General features: G+C 34.9%; 3 protein-coding genes across 6 annotated transcripts; 2 read left to right on the forward strand and 1 right to left on the reverse strand.

Annotated features, from left to right (window-relative positions):
• The first annotated feature begins 3,564 nt into the window (after positions 1-3,564).
• Positions 3,565-5,741, forward strand: LOC110798128 (abscisic acid receptor PYL5). Its single transcript, XM_022003277.2, has 3 exons — positions 3,565-3,803; positions 4,747-4,962; positions 5,238-5,741. Exons 1-3 carry the CDS (start codon positions 3,702-3,704, stop codon positions 5,469-5,471), a joined length of 552 nt encoding a protein of 183 aa, XP_021858969.1. The 5' UTR covers positions 3,565-3,701; the 3' UTR covers positions 5,472-5,741.
• Positions 5,742-6,773: 1,032 nt separating this feature from the next.
• Positions 6,774-8,867, reverse strand: LOC110798101 (protein WHAT'S THIS FACTOR 1 homolog, chloroplastic). Its single transcript, XM_022003242.2, has one exon. It carries the CDS (start codon positions 8,633-8,635, stop codon positions 7,052-7,054), a length of 1,584 nt encoding a protein of 527 aa, XP_021858934.1. The 5' UTR covers positions 8,636-8,867; the 3' UTR covers positions 6,774-7,051.
• Positions 8,868-14,630: 5,763 nt separating this feature from the next.
• On the forward strand, positions 14,631-21,579 carry LOC110798102 (AT-hook motif nuclear-localized protein 7). Of its 4 annotated transcripts, none has more exons than XM_022003244.2 (7): positions 14,632-14,868; positions 15,625-16,061; positions 18,048-18,115; positions 19,830-19,961; positions 20,469-20,630; positions 20,717-21,027; positions 21,119-21,579. In XM_022003244.2, exons 2-7 carry the CDS (start codon positions 15,710-15,712, stop codon positions 21,123-21,125), a joined length of 1,032 nt encoding a protein of 343 aa, XP_021858936.2. In that variant the 5' UTR covers positions 14,632-14,868; positions 15,625-15,709; the 3' UTR covers positions 21,126-21,579. The 4 variants fall into 4 exon arrangements, with proteins under 4 accessions (XP_021858937.2, XP_021858936.2, XP_056693507.1 ...); XM_056837529.1 differs by having other exon boundaries at positions 14,632-14,862; positions 15,612-16,061; XM_022003243.2 differs by having other exon boundaries at positions 14,632-14,862.
• The last annotated feature ends 74 nt before the right edge of the window (positions 21,580-21,653 follow it).

A 21,653-nucleotide genomic window follows, 5' to 3' on the forward strand; every position in this document is an offset into this window, starting at 1 on the left:
CACATGATCTGGATGTATCGGTTCTAATCCAGGTATATTGGTTCTTATATGGACATGATCTATACAAATCGGTTCTCATCTGGACATAATCTGGTTCTGATCTGATCCGGATAGATCGGTTCTAGACCTGACCAAAAGGCGGGTCGGGCCAAGGGCATAAAAATATGCCCATTATGTCGGGCCGGGTTGGGCCAAACTTCGGGTCGATTTTTTGTGCCCAAAACCCGCTATTTCGGGCCAAAAATAGCGGGCTTTTCGGGCCATTTTTGGGTCGGGCCAAATTTATAACTAAAATTGTTATTTTACGTTGTCCAAAGCCCGCAATTTTTTTAAAAAAGTTCGGGTCGGGCCGGGCCTAAAACTGGGCCGAAAAAGGCTGCCCAAAACCCGGTAATTTTCGGGCCAGGTCAGGTCGGGCCAGTGTTGATCAGCTCTAATCGATTCTGATCTGGATAGATTTGTACTAATCGGTTCTGGTCTGTTCAGAACAGATTTGTACTGAATCGGTTCTGATCTGATCTGGATAGATCGATTCTGATTTGGACATGATCTGGACGTATTGGTTATGATCTAGATAGATTGGTTTTTATATGGACATGATCTGGTTCTGATCTAATCAGGCCTGGACTTATAATAGTAATAATAACAATGATATAAATATATACCAATAATAGTAATAATATTATTAATTAATTACTTATAAAAATAATAATAATAATAATAATAATAATAATAATAATAATAATAATAATAATAATAATCATTTGATCTGATCTGAACTTATTTTTTCTAATGCGATCTGATCTGGACTTATTTTTTCTGATCTAATCTGATCTGATAATTAAATCTGAAATAAGTCATAAGGTACTGAAATAAGGTGAACTAAACATGGCATTAGTTGGTAATTAAAAGACATAATTATTGGCGTATTAATTACTGCTGGAAACTTTCGATTAGAAGATGATACGTGGGCCATTTTTAATAATACAATCGGGTGCATCTTGCACTTAGAAAAGTACAACATGTTAGACGGTAAATAAGGAAATGAATAAAAAAAATATAGTCATGATTGCAAAAGTAACAACCGGTTGTACCATGTATGAATTGGGTACGAGATTGGTGTTTATTGATATAGTTATTTAATTTGAAATATAAGAATGTATAATAGATGCAGTAGGTTCTATAAATATATCTAGTAAATTAAGAGCGAAAAGTTTATCGATATAGTTATCTAATTTGAATTATAATAATGTATAATAGATGCAGTATGTTTTATAAATATGTGACAAACTTTTCAATAAGGCCAATCTATGATAAATATATCTAGTAAAAGTTTTGTAAATTATCTAGTAAACTAAGTGAAAAAAAAAAAAAAAAATCATAGATTTGACATTCTAGTGAGTCACTTAGATGACTTTGTCATTCTTGCAAACATGATTGAATGCATGGTGTATGAAAATTTGACATTTAAAGGTTTTGTTTGGATTGGCAGAAACTATTTATGGGCGTGTTTGGCGGTAGCTTTTGAGGTAGCGTTTTGACCTATTCAAGACGCTACTTGTAAAATTTGTGAGTGTTTGGCAAGTTAGCGGTTAGCGGTAGAGGTAGGGGTTAGGTAGCTTTTGTCAAACGTTAAAATTAGTACTCCCTCCGTCTCTTTTTGTTTTTTACGTTTGATGCTTTTCACGCGATTTAACGACTATCTAATGTGCATTGAGATTCCTCTACTTTTTTATTTAAACAAGAAAAATTACGTTTATTTATAATGTTTTCACTTTTATCAAAAATCTGACATTGGGAAAATGAGAAATATTTAATGTCCAATGGATTTAATTGGTTAAAATAATATTTGGGCACAAATTTTGATAGAATATTAATGCATTATGTGATAATATAAAAGGAAATGTAAAGAACAAAATGAAACACCCAAAATGTGTTGGTAATTATAATGCAATACGGATCCTTTTAATAATGATAATGCTTGTGGGCCCGTTTCAGTGTTTGTCGTGGGTTATTGGTATTGGAGTATTGTTTGGGAGTTGCGGTTTATACCAAATTCTTTATAAATACTCCTTTTATATTCCAAGTCAGATACTCAGAGATACACATAGAAACGACAAAACCCTAAACAATATTATCTCTGTCATTATCGTCCCATAGAGATCTGAGCAGTTCTTGAAGTAATTCCAGTCTTCCAATCGGGTTACAGAGTTGGAAGGTAGTTGTGTTACCCTTGGGGAGCAATCGTCACTGAGAACCTTGTACCGGTGGTGGCGAAATACGCTTCTAGGGCAGGCGTAAAACCCGTCACAGCTTTTGAGATCAATTATCGAGTATTGTATTTCTTCCTTATTATTATTGTTAAGTTCATGGTTACAACGCATAATTTCCAACAATCTGGAATACGTAAAAAACAAAAAGAGACGGAGGGAGTAGTTTTTAAGGTAGCGGGTAGTGTTTGACAAATTTATAGTAAAGTTTTAAACAATATTCTAACTTCACCGTTACCCCGTACTCTAACCGCTAACCTCTACCCCATACTCTAACCGCTAACCGCTACCGCTACTCTAACAGCTACCCGCTATATAACCGCTAACCGCTACTGCTAATTTTTCCCAACAGGGCCTATATAGTAACAAAAAAAATCGTGGCTTGTAGTGATATTCATTCATAAGAAGTATCTGTTACAATGTGAAAGAGAGGTATGAATAAGGGTCTATGGATTAAACCTCAATTTTTGATACAATAGATTATCCAATGTGTAGATACAGAGTATAAGTTTTTCTCCGTTATTTCTTCTTTCAGTCATTATCCCTCCACCTCTCTACCACCTTAATATATTAGAGACCCTACTACTTTGTCATTCTCTTCTTTTCAAGCATAAATTGGTACTTAATTGTTTATATTTCATTGAAAGTAACTTTTCAATATGCTCATTCTAATAGCATATTGAAAAGAAGATGATGCTCAATCTAATTTGATAATCATCTTATAAAGACAATTGTAAATAGTAGGCTACATTTATCCGACTTTCAGACAACCCCAGAGGACATGGATCAACTCCGTTACTCTCTTGTGCAATACCTTCAAGTTGAAATAAGAATAGTCCAAGTCTTATTTGATTAACTTTATTAAAACATAGAAGGTAGAAAATAAAAAATTATCGTGCAATCACTAAAAAAGAAAATTATTTACCTTATCCCAAAATCAAAAAAACTTCCAATCAAACATTTCTAGTCAAACAATATTTAGTTTACATTTGTGTCCAACTATCCATAATTGATTAATTTCATATCACATCTTATGTTCAACAAAAAGATCAAAGAGTAGGAGTCGCACATAAATATCTAGAAAAGTACAAATGTGAAAAAGCAAAAAAGTAGTTAAAATTGCCATAACCCGTAAGCAAAGGCAGTGCAAGTTGGGCGGTTTGACCAACCAACATCAAGGAACGCCCAACCAATTAGAAAACGAGTTTTAGTAAAATGCCCACTTTTAGATCACGTGCGGGTCCCACTTTTTGATGCCCAAAAACCTTTCATTTCTTGACTCTTTTTTGGCACCAATAATAATACACTAGCTTACCCCTTCTCACTCTAAATATCATCAAACTTTCAATTGCTATTTTGGGAACTTTTTATTTCCCAAAATATCTTCATATTTATTTATTTATTTATTTAATTTAAAAGGAAAAAAGAAAAATGGAGGCAGAGTTGATCACCAAGTTCCACAAGCAGCAGCAAATTGGAGTACACCAATGTTCTTCCTCTCTCACTAAACGCATCAAAGCTCCTACTGATATTGTACTTTCTTTCTCTCTCTCTCTCTTTTTTTTTTATTAATTTTATGATTTTTTTCTTTATAAAAGTAATTTATTCTTTGTTTTATGTTTCTGGATTTATCATAATTTGTTATTTTTATTTTGTGATGGTATAAAGATATGATATTTATTTCATAGATTTTTTAAAAAAAATTATTAGTATATTTCAATTGTATTGGTGTTTGCCCTTTTTTTATTGGTTGCATATTTGTAAATTTCTCTCTCTTTTTTTTAATAAGGCTGAACTGCTGAAGACTGAAGTTGTATAAAATATGGACCAAATCCCGCCAATGAAATGTTATCTTGAATTAGGCTGCCTTTGTCATCTGATTGGATCAATTTGTTTGCCATGTAATAATAAATAGAACTTAATTTTGATCAGTATTGTATTTAAATTTTAAACCCGTGAAAAATTAGTTTTGATCAGTAAAATTTCAATAATTCTTTCATGCACGAGGTGCGCATAAATTTATTATATAATACCGGGATAATTTTTAATCAGTTTTTTTTGTAACTTTTAACATGTTTGGATTAACTTTTATATTATGAGAAGAAAAAAAAAGTAATGGAGTAATGGATAAACATTTTAAAGGGTTTAATGGTTATCTTTACCTTATGTTTACTTTAAATGAATAAGTTTTATTAAAATGAAAAAAAAAATTATCATTAAAAAAGGAAGAACTTTTACATTATATCGAATATTTATTATACACCATCTTCGAATCAGAATTTGTGAAATAATTTTAAGTCAGGTGAAGAAAACCCGGTCTTGCTTGATGTTGAGTAGAAAAACAATTTGATTCATTCCATGTTTTAATCAAAATCTGAAAATGTGAATTAAGTGGGCTCTGTATTCTATTGAGCTTAAAAGTGCAGGAGGTTGCCTTGTTGGTGTTGTTGACGAATTTGGTGAATGTTGTAATCAGGTTTGGTCATTGGTAAGGAGCTTTGATAAACCCCAGAAATACAAGCCATTTGTTAGTGAATGCTCATCAAGAGTAGATTTTAAAGTGGGTACAGTTAGAGAAGTGAATGTTAGATCAGGACTTCCTGCAACCACCAGCACCGAAAGGTTGGAGCTTCTCGATGATGAACAGCGCATTTTTGGCGTCAGAATCACAGGCGGCGATCACAGATTAAGGGTATACCAACTTCTTACTTCTTGGTTTTGTAACTTTGCTCTGAATTCTGAACATGAGACTGAATTTCTGACTGAAACATTTTCTTAGCCTGAAACATCAAACATGGCTCTGAAGTCTAAACATGAGACTGAATTTTCTAACTGTAATACATTGCTCTGAAGTCTGAACATGGCCAGCTTACGGTTTTGATCATCATCCTGTTATATATGATATGATAGGATTGTTAGAAAAAGAAAGGTAGCAAACAGAGTAACACTATTCTGTTTTTGGTGCAGAATTACTCATCAACAATAACAGTTCATCCAGAAACGATCGAAGGAAGGCCCGGAACATTAGTCATTGAGTCGTTTATAGTCGATGTACCTGACGGGAATACCACAGAGGAGACCTACTACTTTGTTCAGTACCTTATCAACTGCAATCATAAGTGCTTAGCTGAAGTTTCTGAGAAGATTGCACTGCACACCAATAACTCTGGATTTGCCATTGCCAAACCCGTTGAATGTTAATTTTGGATCTTTAGAAGTTTCAACTCTGAAGGAGGCTGCTTCAGACAGTAGTAGGTGATTGCTTGAGCAGTATTTGATTCAACAATTGTTTTGTCTCCTTTCAGTAGAAAATTATTGGTTTGTTCTTTCTCATTTGAGTTATGCTACTTAATGGATTCAGTTTGTTTGATGATGACAACAGCTGTTTCTCCAAAAAGTATGATGTATGTTAATATGCTCATTTGGACTGTTAATTGCAAGGTATTTTCGTCTAAAATGTCCGACTTTTGACGGAACATTGTGCAAATATCAGTAAAATCATGAGATATTTTAACAGTTTGATAACAGAAAACTGCAAAAAGTCAGATAACAAGTTTGAACATCTCCATAATAACAGACATGGTTTCTCACCAGATCTGCAAATAAAATGTACATCTACAATGCTATTGAGAACCAACACGCGGATTTGATAACAGACATCTTAACAATGTGCAACATTGATATACTACTAATAGATCAAACCATCTGCTACAACCAACCCCGGGAATTAAACACATACAAAATAATATTCCTCGTACCTTAGCTGCTTTTCTGTGAGTTCTGCACTTCTACTGCAGTTATAGCACATGCATCATTGTTAAGTGGACGGACGTCTGAAGTTTACGACTAGTAATGCCACCCAACTGTCAGGTTTCGAACATGAGCATCATAGGTAGAATTAGACTTTGATTTTCTTAAGAAGATTTTCTCTTTTGCTGAAATCTTCCTGAATCAGAGATGGTTAGAACTGACAAGGTCAAAGAAGCAATTTCAGAAGACTTCTACCCAGAAAAGCACTTTGATCATGGAGATGGGACTTTCAGAACGCGAAGAATTTGCAATGGCATTGCCATTGTAGATAACTTGATATCATCAAGTCTGGGGAAATCTTAACAAATAATAACTGCATCTGAAAACATTATAGAGCATAAAAGGGTTTTCATTCAGCACTTCTAGAATGGAGTACTCTCATCTGGAGCATCACATAATACTAACAGTAAATTGAAATCTCATTGACCAAGCTCCAAAAATATGGATACAGTCAACATGAACAAGCTCCAAATATAGCTAATGAGTAATGACGAGTTGACGATCATGATCCAGTTAGAAATACCTTCAGAAGTACAAGTGAAAGCTCGTATGCAAAGAAAACAGAGCTACTCAGGAAAGTTTGTCAATCACCATACTTCCATCAAGACTCAGATAAAAGAAGTATTATGAAGTATACAAAACCATCTCATTTACTATTCTTACAATTCAACAAGAAGTCAAAAAGACACTCCACAACAAATTGCTAGTAGCAAGAATCATATACGAGTTCTAAACAAAAGCAGTAAACCAACTATATATCAGACTCAAAATAACATTTTACACCATCAAGAAGAGCGAGCTATTTCTCTACAATTACTAAGGAAGCATAATCATCTCAACTACATAAACTTACCTAGTCTATTTCAGAGAAAGAGGATCTAGCTTAGATTGCAATCTCACTGCCTCAATCACTCAGTGACATTTTTTCCCACAGGAAGGATCACATTAAAGAAGTTGAAAACATGACTCCTTCACCACCGTTCCCTAGGTCGTCCATCAGGGAAAACAGGAACACGTTCTTCAGCATTCAGTGGCACGGGATCAAACTGTTCCTCTTTTTTGCTTACTTTGACCCTCACGTTATCATTGGCATCATCAAAATCTGGGGGAGTATCATCTTCATCACTCCAAAGATCCTCATAATCTTCATCATCACCATCGTCATCATTTCCATCATCATCATCAAACTCATCATCAGCAACATTATCAAAATCAGACCACTCTCCATCCTCTCCTTCACTAATTTCACCTTGCTCCTTGGTAGTTTCATCCTCACTCTTGTCAGAACCCCTCCTCCGAAATCTAGGTACGTTAACAAGAGCCCGCATCTTCTCCTTTACAATTAGCAGCCTGTCCTTGTCAACCAAGTTTGAGCCACGATATGCTTCACGAAGGAACACAGAGTCCCTATCTCCTTTAAGGGATACATAAAACAGATCAGGATGTCTAATCAGCATCCCTCTCAGTTGTTGTGAGAACCGAAACTCTTCCCGGAAATGAGTCAAGTGATCAACTAGGGTCCTCTTCTCAACAGTGAGGCTCAAAAGCTCATGAACAACTCCACAAGCATGCTTCTCTTTCTCTGCTGTACCAGGTGAAAAATGTGAAAAGTCCGAGTACGGGGATATAAAAGGCATATCCCTAAACTGACAAATCCTTCTCATCTCATTTTTGGACAATTTTAAACCCTTAGGTAGCTGCACTCTATTAAACTTCAAAGGCCTATCTATGATCAAATTCTTTGATTCCAACTCCCTAGCGCGATTGTCTTCTTCATCCATCTCTGCAGCTGAAACCGCAAGCTCAGGGTCCCAATGAGTCAATTCCAAAGCCGGACCTCGATCAGTTTGGACAACCTTAAAGTACTGAGGATATCTATGACAAATGGTATCCCTGAATTCTAAAGGAAGACCAAGATCAGTCCTCAAATGCCCAATCTTCTCCAACAAAACCCGTTTTTCCAATGACATCATCAACAACTTCCTCAACTTAACAACCAACAATGTCTCCATTTCGTTCCTAATCTTCAACTCCTCAAAATACAACCTCTCAGCTTCAGGGGTCAACTTAAACCTAAGCATGTATGCCCCTTCTTCCTCAATCTCGAAAATATTTGGAAACTTCTTTAACAGGGCGATAAACCGCCTCCCCCGCTGTAAACCCAATACTCTCCTATACTTGCCCAATTCTCTAAGGGGCATAGTTCTATCAGGGTGACTCACTAAAATCTTCCTAATTTTCAAAACCAATTTAAGCTTCTTATCTCTTTGAACAACATTATCAAATGGGAGTTCTTTCCTTCTCTTAACAGCAGCTCTAATTGGGCAAATTGGGACATGAGTTTTCCTACTTTTGCAAAACCCAAATTCATTTTGCCCAAAAATCAAACTTTGGCCCAAAAATGATGACCTAAGAGATGATTTTACAGATATATTAAGACGGGGTTTTGGGAAAAAGATTGGATTTTCAGAAATTGTGGTTTTGCAGGAGAGAAACAGTGGTATTGGAGTGGATTGCATGGTTTTAGGGGAAGGGAAAAACAGCTTAGAACCCATTAGAAATGGCAGTTCAAAAAATCAACAGGATATGAATCAATACATTTGAATAAAATTGAGGAAAAATAAATTGAGATACAAAACTGACCTGGAGAATTTTTCTCCCTGTTTTTGGGGATAATTTTATAAATGAGAATTTGAGGGTTTTGGAAGGCTAAAACCTCAGGTTCTTCCTATGAACAGGCAAGTTATCCAAAAATCAGCACTTTGCAACGACACTCTTTGTTTAACGAATTAAAGCAATTACACAAGTAAACTCGGTAAAACGTGTTAGTGTGCTACTGTCAAATTAACTCAAAAGTATGATTATTATCGTCAAATAATAGGAGTATTTATATTTTATAGGACTTAAGACTAAAAGCATTGTAAAAAATGCTTATGTGCCACGTAGCGCATACAATGAGGTTCGGACTTCGGACCTCAAGTGTAGATGATAATTCTTATTACCATCTTAATCAACCACCAATTGTGATTATCTCTTACCATTCATTTATAAATAAATGTTAACAAAAAGTCTAAAATAATTAAATTTTTATGTGACTTTTTATTTTCTATGGCCTACTTTGAAAAAAAAAAATAGGACAACCATGAGGAAATATGTGAAAGAAATAATGTCCTTGGTCCAAGTATGTATTTAATGTTAAGTCTAATAAATGCGGTTCAGTATTAATTAACAAGTTAATAATTCAGTGAGATCAAGTGAGCTGAATGCCTAGCTAGAGGCCGCTTCAGTTCAAGTGGAATTAATGATATTAATCCACAGCTTACTCTTGACTGAACCCGTAGGGTCACACAAATAGTACGTAAACGGATCAAGTATTTAATGGCATTAAATACTGCATCTATGGATATTCGGAATCGACGGATCTTGGTTTCAGTGGGAGCTAAGATCGTCAAAGGCAAGTAAATGAATACTCCGGAAACGATGATATTGTCGGAAACGGAAATATGGATCGTATTGGAAATATAAATATTATCCAAGTCGTAGATGTTGCCGGAAACGGAAACATGGTACGTATCGGGAAATATTATCGGAAATGGAAATATTGCCGGAATCGGAAATATTGTCGGAAACGGAAATATTGTCAGAATCGGAAATATTATCGGAATCGGAAAATAATTCCGGAAACGGAAATATTAAATATTTGTTCGAAACGGAAATTAATTCCGGAATCGGAAATGTTAAATATTGTTCGTATCGGAAATGAATTCCGGAATCGGGAATTTAAACGGAAGCGCATCATACGAATTAGCATCGGACGAGATTTGCTAGACGAAGGCCCAGCACGAAGCCAGGCCCGCGTCTAGCAAGCCCAAGCGCCCAACACACACGCTGCCAAAGCCTCGCCAGGCCCAGCGCAAGGCCAGGCCCAGCAAGGCATGGCGCGCGCACTCGTGGGCTGCGAGCTACGCATGCTCGTGTGGGCCGCAAGGCCTGCGCGGGTCGTGTGGTAGGCTCGTGGTCGTACGACGTTTGTGTTCGATACGAATCCTAAAACTATTAGCATTCGTTCTATGATTAAATCCTAATCCTAATAGATAGAATTTGTTTAATAGAGTTTTGATAAGATTCTAATTAAACTAATTGGTATCCTAATAGGATTCTAAATCCTTTTCCATGACTCTATAAATATGTGCCTAGGTTCACAATTTATATACACGAATTCAAGTATTTAAAGCTAAGATTTTTAAGCAAAAAAAATTCAGCCAAAACACTTGCCTTATTAGCCAAAATAAGTAGTACCTTAAGGGAGATTCTAGTTGGTCAATCTTAAGGCGGATCCGGACGTGCTGTAGACTTTCTACGGAGGGACGACACTTGGAGTCCTAAATACTTGTTCTTGTTCGGTTCGGGCGCAGCTAGGGAGGGCACGCTACAAAGTGTATGCATCCTAGACTAATTATATGATTATGTGCAATTAATATGATTCTTGGCATTAAGGTTTTTCCGCATGATTTATGTTGTTCATATATATCATAACCTAACAATATGATGTCATAAGTCTCATAAGGTAAACAAATTGTAAGATGATCTAATTGAAAAATTACTTGGCATGATAAATAACGTATTATGTCGGTGTAGTTGATGAATTTAATGGATGTTTTTCACTTTATGTTATACATGAATTTTGTCAAATATTGAGCTCAAGAAAAATCTGAATTTTTAACTATTCAATGTAGCAACCGAGGTGTCGCCCGGGCTACACACTAATGTTTTAATAATTGGGTTTTCAAGGCAAAATACTAGAATAAGAATAAGCACGTGATTAGGAAATCGTTGCGGCGTGGTAACCAAACCACTGCCTTGAAAACAAGATTCGGTGCAACCGGGGTGCACAATTGTATTCACCAATTCGTTCCCTAAGGTTTACACAACTCTCATCACACAAAGGCACTTTTGGGTGATTAGATGGAGCCACATAAACTTATGCCCAAAATAAGGAAGGAGAGGAGGGGAGAGGAGAGGAATAGATAACAAGTGTGAATATTTCTTATGTTGGTTTTCCCAAGAATGAAAGAACATATATATAATACTCCAATCAAGAAGTGAAGGAAGGTATAAGATTTTAGGAAAACCAACCACCAAAGGAAGTCTAAAGATCTAAAGAGATCAATGACCATAAAAAATAATAAAGTGACTTATAATCATGAGAGGTTTTATTTTCTCCATAAACATGGAGAATAACCACAAAGAACAATTCATCAAAATCGGTAAAAGGGAGGTTACATATGACTTAGTGGAGGAATCAAAACAACCCAAGGAAGCCAAAGGATTCAAAGGAATCAAATGAACATCATCAATAGACTTAAGTATGATTATGAAGAGTTTAATAACCTACTTAATCAAGGGGATCATCAAACAACTTAACTCAACATAATTGGAACAATTAAGTCACTCAAAATATCAACAAAAATGTTGTTTACAAAAGGAATCACGAGGAACCAAATCCAGCATCCAAAAGACGTCTTTTGGTATCCGCCCGTTGATCCGCCTGATCGGGCACCCGACGGGGGACCACCGCCCGGTCAGGCGAATTACTCGCACGTTTTCACATTATACGCGCGCCCGATCGGGCGCCATCCGCCCGATGACCATCGGGCGGACTTCTTTTTCAAGCTTTACTTCCAACAACTAGTTTTATAATCAAATTACGTAATGATGGTGTATAAAAATTGAATGGGCAATGAACTAAATAATCACGCATTGATTAATTGGGAGTTTTAAGAATGTTAAAAGTTTCTCTCTTTTTTTTTTTTTGATAATAGTTTCTCTATTAAATACATATGGAGAGTTGTACAAAATAAGTTAAAATATATAAAATAAAAAAGATGTTAAGGTGGTGACAAGTGGAATACAAATCTTCCTATTTTAGATACCATTAATATGTGGCCCGGGCGTTGACCCGGGTTTTGACTTTTATTCGGATTTATTTGTTGTAAATATGTGCCCATACAAATGGCGTAGTCATAGAATTACGGGGGTGACAAAAAATTAGCAGCCGATTAGCAAACTTTCTAAGCTGAAACCCCACATCCAAAAATCAAAACAAAGTCGAATTCCTTTCTTTATCATTAGTTAATTAATTAATCTGAAAATTATTAGTGCACCGTGCACCCCAAGAGCATTTTTATACCCATTAGTGGTCCCTATCACATTTTCTCCTCACATGTAAGGAGAAAATGTGAGAGGATGCACGATGCACCGGGGTGTATGTATATTGTTCTATAATTACTCAACAACGGTCAATGTTTTCCCTCTTACTCATTATTACATTCTATTAACCCGAGCTTTTTAAAGTTTGAGGCTTAATCTAGGAAAATAATAATTGCACATTTATAAATGAAGTAATCATCCCCTTGTTTTTTTTTTTGCATTCACTTTTATTCACTTTGTTATTTATTACAAAAAGAACATATGTGTTTATATAGAATAATATAACATAAGTTGTAGTTGGTTAAGATGGTAAGAAGTGTAACTTTTAACATAAGGTCTAGAGTTCGATCCTTGTGTAGTACATATTTTTTAGTTGTCAACAACATGTCATGATATTGATTAGTGGTGAAGTGGCGTAATAAGAAGGGGTATACGTGACACGTATACGTTCTTAAGAACGGGTTTTAATATATTAGTATAGATAGATAGATTACATTGCTCGACATACAATAAATTACATATCATGAAGTTTTAAATTATTTATATGTATTTGTAAATTTTTGTTTAGCGTAGATAAAAATATACAAATAAATAGAACCACAATGCGTATATGTTAAGTTTATGACTAAGTTAATCTAACAACATTTAGAGGGAACAATCAATAATGGTGATAATGTAACATATAATTTCAATAGCAAAATAAATAATCATAATAAATTGATGAAATTGAAACTTAGCCATAGAAAAAGAGAATAGACACATAAAGTAAAACATACATTAGTACATTACCTCTAAAAATGTACTACGTATTATTTTTACAGATTTGACTGTGTAAGATATAACGAATATGGTTGTTAGTCGATTTATTTACAAGGAGTGCATAGAAGATGAGAGATTGATGACTTATTTTGAGAAAATTAATTTCTTATGTTTTTTTTTTTGTTAGTAAGAGCTAATGTTTATTGTTATTGATATTGAAATTAATAATAACAATTTAACTTAACTTTTTTTTTGAGGGAAAGATAGCTCGGACATTATTATTACGTCAAATCAATTTCCGCCAAAGTTGTAATACTTTGTGGAAACGAACCAATACATACAACCTTTGAACAGGGCCAGCTAATAGGTTGTCCAACCGAACGTATAGCACCGGTCAGATCACACGCCACACCTCACCTATCCCTTACCTAATTGACATACAATTAAATGAGGTTTAACAATTAATAAATTATAAGACTATTATAGAAAGCTAGTTGGGTAGCCGTAAATCATTTCATAAAAGAATTACTCCCTCCGTCTCTTTTTGTTCGATATTTTTCACGCGTTTTAACGATTAATTAATGTATCTTCATTTATTTTTTTATTTAAACAAGACAAATTACGTTTATTTATAATGTTTTTCACTTTTATCAAAATTCTGATATTGAGAATATGAGAAATATTTAATGTCCCAATGGAAAAGTGTGAGAGATTAAATGACTCAATGAATTTAATTGGTTAAAATAATTATTGGACACAGATTTTGATAGAATATTATGGCATTTATGTGATAATATAAAAGAAAATGTAAAGAATATTTTGAAATACCCAAAAAGAAAAACGTAAAAAACAAAAAGAGACGGATCTACTAGTAAAAAACTTGGAGAATCAAAAATTCTCACGAGCAAAAAGCTTCCCACAACATTTTGGTGCCAAATGCATATTCAATATCTATTGAATTTAAATGTTGCCAGATTTTCATTCAACTTTGTGTTTACTCCGTATATGATAATACGAAGTATGAAGTTTGAAACTAAACAACTAAGTACACGATTACCAACATAAACCCAATATTTAACAGTCATGCGTGGCATACTTAGCAATTCCCCTCCATTTTAAGGGTAAAATAGTAACTATAAGGCTTTATTGACCGCAAAATGACAAAAGTCAGGTCAACGCCGTATTTAAAAAGTGTCTAATTAACTCCTCTCGTGTTACCCTTTGCCAGCTTTATTTACTTTACAAAAATTTAATTACCAATAAATAATTAAGAAATTTAAATGATTTATTTTAACTTTTTAATGCCTATTTTTCTCACCTAATTTCACCATCTTACATTCTTACCCCTAAAAATTCAAATCCCTTTTGCCGGACTCCAAAAATCTCCTCAAATTGATTTTTTTTTCGATTTTGGCAACACCCCACAAAATTATTGTAATTAATTATTGCTACTACTATAGTTTATTTTTGGTAGCTTAAATTTAATTAATTGTTTTTTCTTCAATTTCCAAAGTTTTTATTTTTATTTTTATTTTTATTTTTATTTTTATTTTTATTTTTTTACTATTACCAGTAGAATTTCATTTCATTCCCATTTCATTGATTTCACCCTCCTACTTTCTCTCTCTTCTACTTTTGCCCTCTAACTTCTCACTAGGAACAAGCAAACTTTTTTTTTTGGAAACTATTTTTGGGTTTGCTTGATAATTAGCTGTTAATTACTTGCTGGGTGATGATCTTCTGTCGTTTTGTCCTTGGGAAAGTGTTGTTTGATGGCATTGAAGTGTTGTTGTTCTTGAACTTAGCCACTTAGGTAAAGGTTTGATTTTTATCACTTTATAGTTTGAGATATTTATGTAGCTATTTTAGTGCTTAAATCATGCACATCTTGCTTAATTAGTATGTTACAGTTGTTATTATATTGTTGTTTTGTTTGTATTAAAGTTTTGATCTTGGGTAAGTGATTAGTGTATGCTTTATGAAATATGGGATTTCATGGAAAAAAAAAGGTTAAAGGTTTAGCTAATTGAACAAAATGTGGGAAATTTTAGTTGATTTGTAGTTTGTATTTGGATTTATTTATGCATGAATCTGATTTGAAGTCTGAGTTTAAGAAGCATAAGAAAGTTCATATTTTTAGTAAATATTTGCTGATTTGTACTGATGCTTTTGTTTTTCCTTTTTTTGCACAATAATTGTTCTTTGTGGATACCACCTAGCTAAGGTGGTAAGGTGTTTCTGTCTCGAAGGGTAGTACCAAAAACTTGGGATCGAATCCCCTCTACATCATACACCAAAAAATGGTTGTTCTGTAGTTCCACTGTTTTGATTTTTGAAGTTGCATGTATTACTTTTTTCCTTTTTTGTAAAAGTGAATTAGAAGTGGTTTCTGTTTATGAATAGACTTTCAATTTCTTAGGGTTTATAATTTGTCACATTGGATAGAGCTTGCTATTATAGATGTTCAATATCTTTAACTTGCTGAAGATTTCTTTAATTGTTGAAAGTTAATGTCAAAATTGATCCTGTTAACTGTTTTTGATGAGGTTTCTACTCTTTGAGATTGTGCATGCAGGGTAAAAGGCTTGAATAGTATCATTCTAGTTAATAGAGGCATACATTTGTTTACATTGTAATTCCGTGGGAGAATATATATATGCATGGAGGCCAAAGAAAGTATGGCGATGGGGGTGACAGTAATAGGAGCAGAGGCTCCGTCGAATTATCATGTGGCGTCCCGGGGTGAAGCCCCTCCTCAGTTAGCTATAACAACAACAACTGGGGATGTTACTCCAGTAAGTGTTGGCATGTCAGGATTGATGGAGAAAAAGAAGAGGGGCAGGCCTCGTAAATATGGTCCAGATGGTAGCGTGTCGAGATCATACTCGCCAAGGCCGACTTCAGCGTCAGCTCCACCTTCTGCTGGTAGTCAGCCAAGTGGGAAGCGGGGTAGGGGGCGATCACTGGCTTCAGAGGCCAAACATCAGCCCAAATTTGAGATGGTTTCTATGGGTATGTGGGTCTTCATTTTTGTTATTTTGATGCTTAAACACGTCAAGCATGTGATTTGTTTAGTTGTAATAAGTTTTAGATATGGAGTATTGCTTTGAATCTCCCCTCTTCGTAGGCAAGTTCATTATGTCTTTGCTGTTGTTTTTGTGATGTTCTAGAGAAACAAGTCCTTTTGCAATCTGGTACTGGACCATTTTGATGTAAAGTGTTTGTTTTAACATGAATATATTAATTCCTTTATACCGCGAGGAGAAAACAAAAAACATAGAGAACAAGTGGTGTAGCTAGTTGGTGAATCCCATGGAGACCTAGATTCATATTGTACCTTGAAAAACTTGTAAATCTGTTTTAATGGTAATGTTTGTAAGCTTGGCTTTTTTCCTTAAGTGGATCAATTACGTGAGGTTTTGCAAAAGGTTGTGCATGGTGCTTGATCACAGTCGTTTTCCCCCCCAAAATTCATTGATTTTTATTGGTTCAGAGGGGAAACAAATTCCTTCCAAGTTTTGAGAAAATTGTGGGCCTGGAGAGCTAACAACTTATTAGAATTCTCAGACGTCTTTCTGCATCAAACAGCGTCAGTTTATATATCCTCCTCTACAGTTCAGTAAACTATGTTGTTTGAAACTTTGTATCAATATGTGTCAATTTGTAAGAGATTTACAATTAGTTTAATTCAGTAACATATTCCACCTTTTGTAGTTGCTAATTAAAGATATGGTTCCATGTGGCCACGCGTAATGTGATGTCCAGTTTGATCTCATTTCTGAGTTTATGGAACAATTAGTCCACTACTGTCATTTGGCACATTGCCTCCAGTTTATAGTGCTGTGTGGCAATGCTCTACTGCTCTTAGATAGTGCAGAGTCAAATTTATTTTATGATAGGTTCTCCCAAGTACTGTGTGCTAAGAATTTGAATTCCTTTCGATTTTTTTGTTGATTGTTTTACCTTGTTTGGCAGAAGCATCCAGACTCTCAAATCTTGTGCTTTATCAATATTCTGTCATATATGTTTAATTGTTTACTGATATGGACTTTGGAGCACTAAGAAATATGCTGTTCTAGATATCTTGTTCGTCATGAATGATATGCTACCTTTGGCTGCTTGTTACAGCCTATTACTTTCAATTGCAAGTAGGCACATAAATGGGCATCCACTCCTTCAAGTTCTTCAATTAAAGAATGTAAAAAGGAAGACAAGAATCCATCCAACCCCTTATTAGACTGATCTTTCCCCAATTTTAGTGATCTTAGTCCATAATCCAGTGCAATCTGTCAACTCATTTTTTCCCTGACTGGAAATCATAGGTTTCCCACCCTGCACCAAATTTCAATTTGCCCCACTTTTAGCCTTGCTTTGAGTTTTTTTTCCCCCCAAAATACTACTGTGGCACGCTTTATTTTTATATTTTGAGCTTGAGTACAAACTTGTTATTTCTTTTTAATACCGGTGTTTGGATCCTTGACACTTTGCCATAGGTAGGACACTTAGACACTTCATGTTGGGCCAAAACCAGTGAAAATTTTCACTGAATAGTCCATTCGGAGTTTCGGACTCTTGGACAAGGTTCCAAGTCCAAGTAACTTTTAGATTTTAGCCAAGAGTCCCACAAACAAGATTGTGTATGAAATCGTATTTCATTTAGGTAGCTCATATGATTTACATGGTTCCTCCAAAAGAGCAACAATTACCTAACATGTAACCAGTTGTTTGAGTTTGGGAGTTCTTAGGAGATCAAGATGCATAAAACCTTAGTCCTGACAAGTCGATATTGTGAAGAGGCTCTTTTTAAGCACCAATACTTCCACCTATTGCCTTTAATTTGTTCAAATTGCAAGAAGAGGGTTCAACACTTATTTGATTTAAGTTGCAATTATAAAATGGAAGAAAAATTGAGCGTAATCTGTTTTTTGTCTTCACTTTTCTATATGGCTATATGTTCTTTTCTTTTTCCAACGTTTAATATCTTGAATCTTGATGTAGGTGACGGATTTGGACATTCGGATGGAGCTAACTTCACTCCTCATGTCATAACAATTAATATTGGTGAGGTATGTCATGAATGGGAAGGAATATAGTGGTAACATATCTCGTATATGTTTGAACAGGAAATGTATTTGCATTGCATATGTACGTTGTTTGGGAAACTTAGGTGGGCCCTTTGCTTTCATGAAATGAGTGCGATTTGAAATTCCGCTCAGTTCGTTGGCTGCATGAACCAATAGTCTTACTTGGTATGACATGAGTTAACATGCATGTTCCATAATTTAACTGCTACCAAGTCCAATTTCCCATTAATTTGGGTTCTGGTTTTGTGCTAACCTTTCTAGGTGGTCATCTTATGTTATACTTTCTCCGATCTTTTTTAGTTGACACGTTTCTTTTATCACATTTGCCAACACATAATTTCAACCATTAATAACTTCAATTATCAATAAGCACAATTTATAAAAAGTTGATATTTTGAAAATATACAATGAGACGAATCTTACAAGATTCCACATAACTATGTATTTTCATAAGTATAAATCACAAAAGATAGTCAAAGTAGAGTATGTGAATACTCTGAATAGTGTCAAAAGTCAAAACGTGTCAACTAAAAAAGAACGGAGGAAATATCTCATTGAAATGTGCACCATTTAGAAGTAATTGGTGATAAATAGGTTGAACTTCCTTTTTTTATGTGGAAGTTTATCTAATCTTATATTTACATAAGTCGTGCATGGAGAAGGGCGATATGTGATATACAAGAGTCCAAGTCTTAAAAGAAATTTCTCAACCTTCTTTCCCACTAGAGAATTCCTTGTTTTTATTTATGGTTCAGCCACTGATACAGGAAAACCATTAACTAAAACACGAGACAAAGCATGCCTTGAGAGTTATGAACAAAAAAATTGTGATTACCTCCAATTTGTTCAGACTCCATTTTGACGATGAAAGAGTTTCCATAGCGGCAACACAGAAAATATTGATTCATAACCCTGAAGCAATATATGTTTCTAACCTTCTATTGACACTCATGACTTGTGAATGAATGCCATCAATTTTAATCTTGAAAATAAATAAAATAAATAAATCTCTATGACAATGCGATGCTTGTTCTTTTTCTCTCGAGTCTTGAGAGGGTTTTGACTGGTCAAGGTGTTAACATATAATAAACTTAAAAAGTTAACAAAAAGAAAAAAGATAAACACAAGTTAAGGGAGGCACCTACGTCATCCAGTACTTGTCAACCAATGCCTGTAAAAATCAAGGATAAGACCATTAACAAGAGTAGTGACATGGTCATTGTGAAGGCTGAGGACGAGGCTCGGTTGAGTGTTGACTACTAGGGATAAGGAAAACTAAACAATATGACAACATCAAGGAAGCTGAACTTGGGTGTGACTTTGTGAGACCTTTTAAGGAGGCTGCTGTAAAATCTCAAAAAATTAACGTTAGAATGGTAGGCCTTCATATAGTCATATGTACCATATTCAGATGTAAGTTGCGTATTTAAAGAAAGACTAACCAGGTAAGGCTGTAGGACTGACATAAGAACTTCAGTTAGCAATCAGAAATTGACCATGGCCTGTATATTATTTTAGGTGGAAGAATTAGAATGATTTATGGTAAGGAATCTATATTGGCAAAACTGGGAAAATACTCTTTGCTTTCTTTCTCCCAAAGATGCTTTATGAGGAATATATTTGTCTGATTTCTGATCTTCGTTACGATGAACCCCACTTCATCATGTTTGTTGATTGGTTAATTGTTTATTTTCAGGATGTTACAGCAAAAATCATATCCTTTTGTCAACAAGGACCACGTGCTATTTGCATTCTTTCAGCTAATGGAATGGTATCAAATGCTACACTTCGTCAATCTGATTCTTCTGGAGGTACATTGACATATGAGGTACATAGTAAATACTTATCACTGTGTATTAATTCCCATTTTATCTTTTGATTAATTTTGCTATTTATGAACATCTGATAATTTTTATATTTTGATCCATGAATTTCCTTTGCATCTATGTAAGGGAGGTAAAAGAAATTAGCTGACGTTGTAATTTTCCTAGATGGAACACACTCACACACATGGCAAGTTACAGTTTATCCCCTCTCACGCACACACAATTCTTTATGCTGATTTACTCTCCAGTTTCGTATCAAAGATCAAGTTTGCTCTTTTATCTATAATATTAATGAAATTAACATATTATCCACCGTGTTCCAAAAAGTAGTAAATTTTTTACACAATTGAAACATATTATTCCATTATTTTGATAGTACATGTGCATTCACTACTTGCATATGGAGTATCCTTTTTCGGTGCAATATCAATGCAACTTTGACTCTTATATTTTGGAAGTGCTTTTCATGTAAAATTAGTTTACAATCGGTTGATCTGTTTTCATCTTAGGGACGCTTTGAAATAGTAAATTTGTGTGGATCTTTCACGCCTACCGAGAGAGAAGGTACAAGATATAGAGCAGGCGGGCTAAGTGTCTCTCTTTCAAGTCCAAATGGTCAAGTTGTAGGAGGATGCGTTGCTGGATTACTGATCGCTGCTAGCCCGGTTCAGGTAAACATTCTCCTGTCATTCTGTTTCATTTCACATACTCTCTTTTGCATGTGTCAAATTTAAGGCATATATCTCTCCTGTGTCAGGTAATTGTGGGGAGTTTCTTACCAACTAATCCGCCTGATATCAAGACAAAGAAGCCCAAAGTACAACCACCATCAACTCCTACTCCTACTCCTTTTACAATAACATCTGCCCTTCCTCCACCAAATGTAGCTGAGAAAGACGCGTGTAATGGGCAGGGGCACAATCGTAATAATTCTTCAGTACCTCCTCCGCTGCAGAACCTCACCTCGCCTACATCTTATCAACGAGAGAATTGGGCAAACACACATCCTAATCCTATGCAGGAACGAAGGACATCTACGACTGATATAAACATATCATTGCCTGGAGGGTAATAATACATACATCAACCTCCCTTTTACGTACCCTTTAATGATATTATAGTCGCGATTTACTGAGTTTTGTTGATGGTTGCAATGCAGGATGTAGGTTCTCAGCTGGTAGTCTGACTTGTATGCTAATCAGCTAATCTCAGGAGAACATATTAGGATCAAAAGGCGTCTGAGTTAGGGGGTTCCCCCTAACTCTAATTTGTGCACATTTTCTGAAATTCGGAGATTTGTATGGACTAATTTAGTTTTTGATGTTTTACACGCGCTAGCTAGTTATATTAGGACACTGCGGTTTTTAGTATGGCAGGTTTTTTTTAGTGGGTGTGGTTCTTTTCTCTATTTTCTTTTATAGAAATGATTAAGGTTGTAAGCACCTTATAATTTAGGGTAAATCTCGATTACCACGTTTTAAGTTTCTTTTCTCGGTGTACTTGTGTTGGTTGTACTACTATGCATATTGATTTTCATATACATAGATTTACTCCTTTGTATCAGTATACGATATCAGATTTGCAGAAACAGCTAATTGTGAAATCAAGTTTGTATTGACATGTTTGCTATTGCTTGCTAATCTTGATTTTAACGTCTTGTGGCTTGTTAAAATGACTAGTTTTTGCAAACTCTC

This window comes from Spinacia oleracea, chromosome 2 (genome assembly GCF_020520425.1).
Source record: "Spinacia oleracea cultivar Varoflay chromosome 2, BTI_SOV_V1, whole genome shotgun sequence".
Taxonomy (NCBI): Eukaryota; Viridiplantae; Streptophyta; class Magnoliopsida; order Caryophyllales; family Amaranthaceae; genus Spinacia; species Spinacia oleracea.

Excerpts from the sequence above, each read along its gene's own strand:
- LOC110798102 (XM_022003244.2), top strand. The coding sequence starts at position 15,710 with ATGGAGGCCAAAGAAAGTATGGCGATGGGGGTGACAGTAATAGGAGCA. Across the intron at positions 16,062-18,047 it reads ATTTGAGATGGTTTCTATGG|GTGACGGATTTGGACATTCG; the intron begins GTATGTGGGTCT and ends ATCTTGATGTAG. Across the intron at positions 19,962-20,468 it reads GAGGTACATTGACATATGAG|GGACGCTTTGAAATAGTAAA; the intron begins GTACATAGTAAA and ends TTTTCATCTTAG.
- LOC110798128 (XM_022003277.2), top strand. The coding sequence starts at position 3,702 with ATGGAGGCAGAGTTGATCACCAAGTTCCACAAGCAGCAGCAAATTGGA. Across the intron at positions 3,804-4,746 it reads TCAAAGCTCCTACTGATATT|GTTTGGTCATTGGTAAGGAG; the intron begins GTACTTTCTTTC and ends TGTTGTAATCAG. Across the intron at positions 4,963-5,237 it reads GCGGCGATCACAGATTAAGG|AATTACTCATCAACAATAAC; the intron begins GTATACCAACTT and ends TTTTTGGTGCAG.
- LOC110798101 (XM_022003242.2), bottom strand. The coding sequence starts at position 8,635 with ATGGGTTCTAAGCTGTTTTTCCCTTCCCCTAAAACCATGCAATCCACT.